At 47.3% G+C, this 11,199-nt stretch overlaps 1 protein-coding gene across 1 annotated transcript; it reads right to left on the bottom strand.

Moving 5' to 3' along the window:
• Positions 1-451: 451 nt before the first annotated feature.
• Positions 452-10,909, bottom strand: LOC114599671 (uncharacterized). The gene is made up of 3 exons (XM_077929306.1): positions 4,115-10,909; positions 3,898-3,955; positions 452-1,707 (listed from the first exon to the last, which is right to left on the bottom strand). Exons 1-3 carry the CDS (start codon positions 4,247-4,249, stop codon positions 536-538), a joined length of 1,365 nt encoding a protein of 454 aa, XP_077785432.1. The 5' UTR covers positions 4,250-10,909; the 3' UTR covers positions 452-535.
• Between the last annotated feature and the right edge of the window lie 290 nt (positions 10,910-11,199).

Here is an 11,199-nt window from a genome sequence, read left to right as displayed (position 1 = left end):
TCTGGAAGTCATTTCAACTCCTGAAACCATTCAAAAACCAAGGCGCAGCTTCTGATTGACTGCAGGAGCTTCCTTCACTCAAGTGGAAGCTGGGTCGGACGTTCGGCTTCCGAAAAACATTTGTGAACCGGAACACTTCCGGGCTTGCGGTGTTTGGGAGCCGATTTGTTCGGAAGCCACGCTGTTCGAGTACCAAGGTACCACTGTATGTTTGAAGCCACCCAGAGTGCCTAGGGCAACCTAGTCAGATGGGCGGCATACAAATAAAAATTGTTGTTGTTATATTCCCATGCTTCAGTTTGCTGCATGTTTTGTGTTTTGACACCTCTTTTGGGACTCTCTCTACCATAGTGTTCTGCCCTGTGTTTACATCTAGGGACACAGCAATTTCTTTTACTTAATAACCAGTCGCAAACTCTGAGACGCTTCCAATAATCTCCATACAGAAATGTTCATGCCTTGCCTTCAATTTTTATTGACCCGAGCACGCTCAAAGGGTATTCAACGAAACGGGAGAGGTTGCCGTTTGCTCCTTTCAGCTGGCAATGGTGGGTGGTGTTGCATCGAGCCCTCCCCTCCCCCTGTCCGCCAAGAGAGGGGGATTGTGGGAGAAGGGTTCGTGGTGGCCCAGGCTGGCGCCACCGCTGCCTCCTGCCAGCTTCTCGTAGTCCGGAGTCGGCTGCAGGGACCTCTGCTGGTGCTTCCTCTCCCAGATGCTTTTGCGCTGCTTGTGGGTGTCGCTGCCCCCCTGCCCTGCCGGTCCCTGGCTGGAACTGCCCCTGCTGTGGCTGAGAGACATCCTGTTGGCCAGAACATCCTTTCTGGAGATGCCTTGGGATGCAGAGAAGGGGTGGTTGGGCTGGTCGGGGTTGTGTTCCGGGCTGGGCAGCGGAGGGCTGACCAGGTAAACATACACTTCGGCCTGCTGCGCCGCAGGCAAGCGCTGCTGCCACTCTGGCCCGAGGCGGTGGCGTGGCCCTCTTGGGGAGTGCGGGTAGGGGTACTCCTCGCCGTTGAGGTGGGTCCTGGACGCCGCATCCGAAGCCAGGGCAGAGTACACCACCCGCCTAGGGCCCGGCAAGATGGGGCTGAGGATGAAATTTGTCTCGCTGGACTGGCGATTGAAGTGTTCGTGAGGGGCTTCCGGGCAGCGGGGAGCAGGCTCCTCGGTGTTCATGCCCACCGAGTGCTGCAGGAACCTCTGCCCCTGGGCACCCTCCCTGGCGATGTCCGAGCTGTGCTGCTTGTCGCCAGTGGCTCTTTGGTGGCTCCGGGCGTGGGCCCCGCAACGGGCCGAGCTGCTTGCGGCCTCGGCGGCGCGCTGCGGGGGGCTGAAGTTGAAACGCACCCAGGAGGCGACGGACCCGGCGGGGCACGCCGGCTGGGGGGTTTCGGTGTCCGAGGGGTGGGAGCTGCATTGGCTGCTTCGGCGGCGTTGCGGGCTCCTGCACCAACTGGCCTTCTTGTCGTCTGTGTCGTGGTGGCTGGACCACTCGCCGGAGTAGTAGGCCTTGCTCTTGCGGCCGCCCTGCGAGCAGCACGCTTTGGGCTCCTGCAGGCTGCTCATCTTCACTGTGACTTTGACGGGGTCCACAATGCAGCGGAAGCGCATGCTGGAGAGCTTCTTGCGGCCTCTGAGAAGCAGTGACTCCTTCCACAGTCTCTTGCTGCTGGAGAGGATCTTCATGGTCTTCAGAAGTTGGCCGCCTGAGGAGAAAGGAGGCGGAGAAGTGTGAGGGTGGTTAGAACACTTGGGAGCACCACTAGGAGGAAAAGGAGGCTGCTTCCCTGGTCGTTGCTTTAAAGTGTTTCTCAAATTTGGGTCCTCGGCTGTTGTTGGACTACAACTCCCATCATCCCTAACCAGCAGGACCTGGGGTCTGGGATGATGGGAGTTGTAGTCCAACAACAGCTGGGGACCCAAGGTTGAGAAATACTGCATGGGTGAGGGACATCTGGTTCAGGGACCTAACATGGCCCTCCAAACCGCTCTGTCTGGCCCTTGGGACTCTCATCAGCCATGCCTTCCCTCCCTAGGTCACAGCCTGCACCAGCCCTGCTTTGCACTCTCCTAAGTATGTGTCCTTGAACTCTGATAATGCTTCTTTTTTCTGCCTGGATGGAGTGTGTGTGAGATCGCGTGTAAACACTAGTCTACTGCATAAAGGGTAATATTCACATTTCCGCTTTTGCTTCTGGACCCAGTCATGACTGGCATGCAGCCCCCAGAAAGTTTACCAGAACAGAAAGCGGACTTCAGGCTGTAAGAGTGGACCTCACCCCCAATTTAAACTTCGTAAGTTAATTTACGGAATCCCAGATCAAGCAAAGCCTGGTTCGCTTTCCTGAGCAGGCTGTTTGGTGGAACATGCAAAGAAATGATAATGGAATAGGGGGAAGGGTCCCAAGGAGAGGGGTGGGGGTGCCTCAGAAGTGGAGATAATTTAAGAGCCCAGTTCCCAGGACTCTTTGAGTGAAGCCATGGTAGTATACAACCATGATAACTTTGTGCCTGGGACTAGCTGGATGACAAGGAGTGGTGGGAGGCACCAGTTAGGGAACCCCCTAAGGAAGCCTCATAGGAGGAAGGCTCAGAGGCCGGGGAGTGGTGGTGGCACACTGAGCACAGGTCAGAGGGAGAAGGAGGGAGGAGTGGTTGGATGCTGAGGAAGCAACAGGCTTCAGTGAGCAAGAGGATCCAGGTGCAGAAAGCAGTTCAGACTCAGAAGGTGAAGCAGAGGAGGGGAAGGAGGCTGCAGAAGCATCCCAGGAGCTTGCCGGTCCTACTGTACTAAGCTCCTCTGCCCCCTTGTCTCCAAGGACAGGGAGGGCTATGTGTGTCACAGAACAAGTGGCACAGATTCCCTCCCCGTCCCAACCCCACATAATTTGAAGCTGCTTGGAAAACATGCAGCAGGGCAGGAGACTCAGAGGAAAACAGCAGACGAAGACCATCAGTCCTGGCAGCTGTTTCATAGGGGACAGCCCTGTTTGTAGGGATTGCTGCCTTGTATGGTGTTTCCTTGAATAAAGAGTTAACTTCTCTGCTCGTCTCTTGAGTGCTGACCTGCATCTGAACCAGTCCTAAAACTATGTAGGGGAGGAAAGGGCAGGCTCCAGATTGAAGGACACCCTTGGCAATACCCCTGGTGCCCGCCCCCGTATATAGGTGACTGCCCCCACCCCACTGCCCAAGCCATGGGCTAACCTGGCGATATTGGAAGGAAAGCTGTAAGTAGCCATCTGAGCTTTCCCCGCAGGGGTAGTCAACACAGATGATAGGGACTACAATGCCCATCAGCCAGGATGCCCAATAGGAATGATGGGAGTTGTAGTCCGTAATGTTTTGGGGGTGGGGAGAACCACACTAGCTATCCCTGTGTGGTAAGACATTTCTTTATTCAGTCTCTCCTCACCACTCTTGCCCTCTTTCAGTCGGGCTAGCTAACAAATTATTAGCAATCGAGTCTTAGCTAACAGACTCCAACTTTCTAAGCATCCCAGAGTAATAAAACTGCACATTTACAAGTATCTCCTTTCTATTTCCAGTTCTTGTTCTCTCTCTCTCTGTCACACACACACACACACACACACACACACACACACACACACACTTCTTTAGCCAAAACACCAGGTTGTTTGGTATTATTGGGAGATTTGAGCAGCCAAAAATAAGTTTTCCCCACTTTTGACTGCTTCCTTGACTATTAAGTTCCCCCTCTTGATATTTCTAGCTGGGTGGGTACCAGCAGATACTTTTCCAGTTTCAACACCGTGATTTCCGTGGCCTGGGAGAAACAGAAGAGCTGGGAAACAGGACAGGAGCATAATCCTAAGAACTTGAGGGACAAAAGAAAACAGGATCTCATCCTCACCTCTTTCTCATCTAAAACTTACCTTTCTTGAAGCAAGAATCATGTATTTTCCTCATTAATGGAGAGATGCTAATCCAGCCCTGGAGAGGAGAAAAAGGCAAATGTCATCGTACTGCTCAGCAGCCACTGTTTAGGGGCTGTTCCGATTTGCAAACCTTTTGTTGGAGTTAACCCTTGGTGCTTCCAACAGCACGCCCAAGGAAACCCATAACGCCCTCCATCTTTGGCCCAGAGCTTACCAAGGAAATCAGTCTGACGGCATATTCCAGTAAAGCGAGAAGTCCCAGCACGATCAGGATGGTGGCTAGCAGCTTCTGGTGCGTCTCGCCAAAAGGGAGGCAGCTGCTGTAGACCTTGTCCCCTGGCACAGCCATAGCTGGAAGGCGGGGAGAAACAGGTAGCTGGAAGTCAGTGCAGCATCGTTCCACTCATCTCCCCCTTGCCCTGTTCCCTTTGCCGCAGCCAGAGCAAGCAGCCGCTGCAGCCGTGGTGGGTGGTGGAGGGTGCTCAGAGGGTTGCTAGAGCCGGTGTGTTAGTAGCACAGGCCTTTGTGACAAGAGTCCTGTGTCATGCATTGCTCAAATGTGTGAGTCAGGTGAGGGATTGTCTTGGATGGACCAATCAGGAGCGTTGCTTTTGAGGGTCACTGCAGTCAGTCAGGCCCTGGTCTATGCATTTTGACAATGTGAATATTGTACAATTTTCTTTTTTCAATTTTTTTTATTGCTTTTCAAAAATTCAAAACAAAACAAACAAACAAACAAACAGACAAACAAAAATACATAGATCCTATTTAAATCTTGGTAACATTACTAACTGACTTCCTCAAATCCCCTTGGTTGAATTTCATTATATATCATTTTAAGTTTTCCAAAATCGAATTTCTCAAAAAATTAACTTGATCACTTAACATCTTTCATTCTTTCTAATTTGACTTTAAACATCATAAATCTTATCCTTTCATATTTGAATCCTAAGCCTATCTATTATTTGCAAGCTTTTCCAATTAAGTTATCTTAATAAGGTAAAGGTATCCCTGCCCGTACAGGCCAGTCGTGTCCGACTCTGGGGTTGCGTGCTCATCTCGCTTAAGAGGCCGGGGGCCAGCGCTGTCCGGAGACACTTCCGAGTCACGTGGCCAGCGTGACGAAGCTGCTCTGGTGAGCCAGCACCAGCGCAGCGCACAGAAACGCCGTTACCTTCCCGCTATAAAGCGGTACCTATTTATCTACTTGCACTTAAGGGTGCTTTCGAACTGCTAGGTGGGCAGGAGCTGGGACCGAACGACAGGAGCTCACCCCTCCGCGGGGATTCGAACCGCAAGTCCTAGGCACTGAGGTTTTACCCACAGCGCCACCCGCGCCCCTTAAGTTTCCTTAATATATTTATCTAAATAATCTTTAAATTTCATCCATTCTTCCTTGTACTCCTCCTCCTTCTGGTCGCAGACTCTTCCAGTCAGGTCGGCCAGCTCCGAAAAATCCATCATCTTCATCTGCCAATCTTCCTGTATTTTCCAGTTCTTCGGTAACAAAATTCTTGCTGCAGATATTGTACAATTTTCAGCTCATTGTATATATAAACAAACTATCAATCTAGCTCAGACGATAGAATGCCCGACTCTACATCGCAGAATAGTGGGTTCAAGCTCCACACTGGCCAAAAGATTTCCTGGACTGCAGGGCTTTGTATTAGATGGTTCTTGGGGTCCCTTCCAATTCTACAATTCTGTGATTCTTCTGTGATTCTATGAAACACAGTGATAGATACCCGTTGGTTAAAATATAACGTGTGTCACCCTGAGTGTGGGAAATTGCCGTTAGAACTAGTAAGCTCAACTCTTAAGAGGTCAAGACCATCGAGTGAGCTGCTTTCTCAGACTTACCTAAGTCAGGTCCCCTCGTCATTCTCTCCCATGATGTGAAGTTGACCAGGCAACAAGCCCAGGCCTCGTACTCTTAAGTATTTTTCTGTATTTGGTAACCCAGGAAGTTTCTGCATGTGTTCTTCTTGCTCAATCTGACCAAGAATAATCTGACCTTTGGAGTTTGTAAGTAAAGCATTTAAACTTACTAATGGTGTGGTCTGTTCATTGCGAGAGGGGTAGAGGCGGGGGGGGGGGGGGGCTGTAAGTGGACCAAATGGGATAATGTATTAAAAGGGTCTAACACTTCACTGTTGCACATTTTATGACTTTTAAACTCTGCTGGGGCTCCGTTACTGGAGAGTGTGTTTAATCCAGGGCTTTGGCTCTAGGGATACAGCTAAGTCTTCTATTAATTACCCCAAATGTGTGATCTATATTTTCCCGCCACACTGTGCTCATTGGAGGAAGAGGGGGAATTGCAAGGGTTGGGGATCAAACCTGTGATTTTCTGCATGAGGCACATGTGTATCAGTCCCCATAAATATGGTGCTTTGTACATTACACAAAGGCCAACTGATGTTTGCCCGTGAAGTGTCTTTATCATGCATTTTGTGCTTGTAAATAGCATTTTTACTTTGTGAACCGCCCTGAGGGGCGCTCTACAAATTTAATAAACAAATGCGTGCTCAAGAGTCAGTGCTAACCAACAATCGCTCCTGATGTCCTCTTGCACAATACATGTGTTGGCAAATACGTCTCTCTTGCATTCCATTTCCCATTTTTTACAGCTACACTTTAAAGATCTCAGGTGCCCGACGAAAGAAAACTGAATTTGCGAAGTGGCTTTTCCGTGCACCCAGTGTCACAAGGGCAAGCGTGTTCCATGCAGTTTGGAAACACCTGCCGCGCAAACCTGTGCATGTTCCAAAATTTCTGATCTGCACCATCATGTCTGCAACCTCATTTGTTTAAGTCAGACAAAAGATGCAACAGCCGGCGTTGTTGGCTTCCTAAAGGGAGCACATTTTCTCCTACTGACTGATTAATTACTCGGTGAATGCATTCAGCTTGAAGAGACACTTTAATTATTCAGGGGCTGCATGGATGCTAATGTAGTGTGTGTGTGTGTGTGTGTGTGTGTGTGTGTGTGTGTGTGTGTGTGTCTTTTGAGTCTGCCGGATCTTGTCACGTGAAGCCAAGCCCCTGGCTTTTGTGTATGCAAGTAAATGTTTCTGAAAGCTGCTTCCCTGGACCAGGTACCAGGCGAAAGTAGTGCAATAGCTCTAGAGAGGGAGGGCTTCGCTTATTCTTCCACTGCCTTTTGGGAACATTGAAAGGAACAGCTGGTGTGGGCATAAAACCCTCCTATGGTATGTAAGAAAGTGCCTTAACTCTGTTCATCCTGGAAAAGCAGGCATGGGGGAGATGACATACTTTAGGGTGGAGAGACAAAATTTCCCTTCCAGATTTACTTATTTATAGTGTATAAATAACGGGTGAGTAGACACGACCGTTTTCATATGGTTCACGTTCCCAACAAAAAACAGGGATCCTCCCTTAAAAATGTATTTCCCCCCACTGGGACTGGTGGGGTGGAAAGCATGGAGACCAACAGTATTGTCATTATCATTATTATTAATAATAAAACTAAAAAATTGTATACAGCCCTTCATCTGTAGATCTCAGGCAGTTCATAGCAGCAGAAAAATGCAAGATTAAAAACTCAAAAGACAAAAGACAAGAACAAAAGCAAAGCAAACCAGCATTAATAATAATTTTATTATTTATACCCTGCCCATCTGACTGGGCTGCCTCAGCCAATCTAGGCAGCTTCCAGCGTATATAAAAACATAATAAAACATTAACCTTTAAAAACTTCCCTATACAGTGCCTCCTTCAGATGTCTTTTAAAGGTTGCAGAATTACTTATCTCCTTGACATCTGATGGGAGAGTGTTCCACGTTTGAGAAGGCCCAATAACCCGTCCTCCCCCAGTAGCCAATGACAGGCAGGGGCAAGTGTTTCTGCCCCTATGCTCATCGCTGCAGAGTTCTGTAAAGACAACACTTGAGGTTAAGGACGAGTATGCCATACAAATTTAACTACGCAACAAATATAACTGTCACCTCCATTGTCTTTTAGGAGACGTTATTCTTTCTCCAAGCCTTTGAAGCAGAGCTTGCGATCCCGGTTGGTACCCGTGTTGGATTTGAAATGGGTTATAAAATGTTTTCATTGCTTTATATGTAATTGTTAAAAACTTGCTTTTACACATCCAATTGTTTTATATACATTTTTATTGTGTTGCATATTGCTTTGAGATGCCCCATCAGAAGCCATTCATTCGTAAATGAAATAACTAACCTATGTATCCTGTTGCGATTACTGAAGGCTCCCCTTCATGACATTGTAGTTTTTTATAAGGTGGGGTGCAAAGAGAGTACAGTGGTCCCTCCACCAATAGGGAGGGCATGTGTCCTACCTTATGAAGGGCAGTCCTCTATTTGAAGGGCTGTCTGGTCCAAGTCCAGATTTAAACATACCGAACCGTAAGGAAATATTCATCAGAGTACCTTGGAAGTTGTTCATCAACAGCCGCAGGCTCTCCTGCTGCGGTGTACTTTTTTTATATTGATAGGAATTGTTTCAAAATTTGCATCTGTACAGATACACTAATACATGCAAATTTTATGTAAATTTCTCTCTCTTGGCGAAGCCTACATGGCCAGCCTGTTCACCAAAGTCCAGACTTTATCACCTTTTGGAAGTGTGGCAAGACCCACCTGCTTAGGAACTGAATTTATTTTGTTCTCTTGGTGCCATTTTCCTTTCTGGTTTTGATTCTCTTCTCTCCATATGCATCCAGGGTTTGGTTTTATAAAATAAAAATGTGTATACAGATAGTGAACGCTGTATGACCACCCCTTATATAGCCAAAATAGCACCATTCGAGCATGAGGAGGAGGTAAAAGCTGGCTGTGGGGAAATCCCAAGTTTTTTCTGAAGTGCAACAAACACCATCTCTCTTTAAAAATAGGGCCAAGGGAAGTAGGAAGGGTGTGGGAACTGCAAACAGACTAGGGAGGACTGAGCATGCTCAGCAATCGTGGAATGCTAGCTGGCTGCTTGGGTGGGTGGAGAGGTGGGAAAGCAGTATATAAATACCCAAAACTAACAAAAATGGTGGTGGAATGGAATATCCTGAAAGAGGATTGGAACCCTGAACAGGAGCACCGCAAGTCCCACTTGTAAATATATATTGCTCTTTGAATACATCAACTTTTTTTTTTTAGCAGAGAGGGAGAGAAAGGAATACTTATAATAGCTGCTGAAGGAGTTGGGAGCTAATCCTGGAACACAATGGGAAAGCACTTGACGCGATTGCAGCAGTCACCTATAATTATCAGGAAAATAAAAATAAGGCATCTGACTTCAGAGGGGGCTTGTTGTTTCCTGGTGTCAATAAAGCCCAAAGTCATGGAAGTCTGTGTTGTCTTTTTTGTTGTTTCATTTTTGCTTTTATTAGCACCCGGCAGAATGCAGAGCCCTCCAGAAGCATCAATTCAGTTAAGTTTCAAAGGATACAAATGCTGCCATCTTCTGGCCCAAATAAAGGTTTACAACTGCCAATGTAAGGTCATTTACCCAGCGCAAGATGCAGCTTTTAATCATCGTCTGTTGATGGAGAGTCCACTGGCGCCCAAGGAAGTTGGTTCCATTGTGAAACAGCACTTACCTTTCAAGAAATTCTCCTAAGGTTTAGCATCATGCATCTGACAAAGTGGGCTGTGACCCATAATAGGTTTTATGGCACAACAGGCTTATTAATCTTTTGAGGTCCCTCCTGGATTCTTTGCTCTTACAGAGTAGGAGCGGCTACCGTATTTTTCGACCCATAGGACGCACCGGCCCATAGGACGCATCAAGTTTTTTGGGGGGGAAATAAAGAAAAAAAATTTTATTTCCCCCCCAGGCGCTTGCGGGGCAGGCAGCGGGGAGAAGCGCTCTTCTCCCCGCTGCCCGCCTTCAGATCAGGTCTGGGGACAGCAGGAAGACGCGCTGCGCCTCCCCACTGTCCCCGGAGCTTGCGGGGCTGGCGGCGGGGTCTCCCCGCCGTCAGCCTCCAAACCACTTCGGGAGACAGCGGGATGGCGGCGTTCCGCCTCCCTCTGTCCCCCGACCTTGTGGGGCTGGTGCTGGGGCTCTCCTGAAGCCTGGAAAGCGAGATGGGTCGGTGCGCACCGACCCCTCCCGCTCTCCAGGCTTCAGCGAAAGCCTGCATTCGCCCCATAGGATGCACACACATTTCCCCTTCATTTTGGAGGGGGGAAAGTGTGTCCTATAGGGCGAATAATACGGTATTTCCCTTCTGCAAAGCTTATTGAAAGCTAAACGGCAGTCTGACCATGTGACTCTTCTGATCTCACTTGTGCCTTTTTTGCAGGCTTTGGGGCTCAATCCACACAGCCACCAGAGGGATATGGGGAGTGAACGGGCAGTTGCTATTGCCAGGAGGACAAGATGAGCCCATTCAGGAAGAATGCTTGCTGAGGATTAAGACCCACACAAAACTAAGTGGGCCAACAATGTATTAAAAAAAATAAACTTTAAATAGCTTAACAGTGCAATCTTATGGCCACTCCAAAGCAAGCCCCATTGAGTTCAATGGGTCTTACTCCCAGGTAAATGAACATAGGATTGCAGCCCAGAAGTCTCTTTTATGCAATATTTAAAGATAACAAGAATCCAAACTGGTATCTGTGTACATCTTAAGATTATGTATCTATAAATGCTAGATCAAATATCCTGTAACTTTTCCATCAAGCAATTCACTGGATTCCAATATATTGTCTTATAATATTTTGTGTTACTGGGTAGGCCATTTTGGCAAACACACTTGGGCAATGTTATAACGTGCCTTATTTTTTTGTCTTTAGAAGAAAGGTGGGATGTAATTTCATTAAATTGTCTAAGAAGAGGAGATAAATTGGTGTAAAACAGTTCAATGCAATGCACTCTCTTCTCTCCTCACAACCACTGGGGGAGAAAGCACAGAATTAACGTAAGATAGCCATCTTACACATTTTATTTTGCTATAAATTCAAGTGACATGACGGACTGCTTTTTCTAGCAGATATAGTCTTAAACTATACCAGGGATCACAGTTATTCCTAGTTGCATATTATATATATATATATTATATATATATTATATTATATTATATATTATATTATAATATTATATATATTATATATAATATTATATATTATAATATATTATATTCACACCACAGGTCAGATTTATACAAGAAAGTCACATAAATTCAAGTTTTACTGCTTGCGACCATTCCTGTGAACCATTTCTTTTTGTCATCAAGATTACAATGTGTGGCATATTACATGGGGTGGAGGGTGGTGTGTGTGTGTGTGTGTGTGTGTGTGTGTGTGTGTGCTGGTG

The sequence above is a fragment of the Podarcis muralis genome, chromosome 5 (genome assembly GCF_964188315.1).
Source record: "Podarcis muralis chromosome 5, rPodMur119.hap1.1, whole genome shotgun sequence".
In the NCBI taxonomy this organism is placed as follows: Eukaryota; Metazoa; Chordata; class Lepidosauria; order Squamata; family Lacertidae; genus Podarcis; species Podarcis muralis.
The sequence above is the reverse complement of the archived record's forward strand: the minus strand, read 5'-3'. Positions and strand labels throughout refer to the sequence as shown.

What these genes read in the sequence shown, in the direction of transcription:
- LOC114599671 (XM_077929306.1), bottom strand. Translation starts at nt 4,249, where the DNA reads ATGGCTGTGCCAGGGGACAAGGTCTACAGCAGCTGCCTCCCTTTTGGC. An exon ending in CCGTCAGACTGATTTCCTTG is followed by an intron (nt 3,956 to 4,114) that starts GTAAGCTCTGGG and finishes TCTCCTCTCCAG; the next exon opens with GGCTGGATTAGCATCTCTCC. An exon ending in TGATTCTTGCTTCAAGAAAG is followed by an intron (nt 1,708 to 3,897) that starts GTAAGTTTTAGA and finishes CTTTCTCCTCAG; the next exon opens with GCGGCCAACTTCTGAAGACC.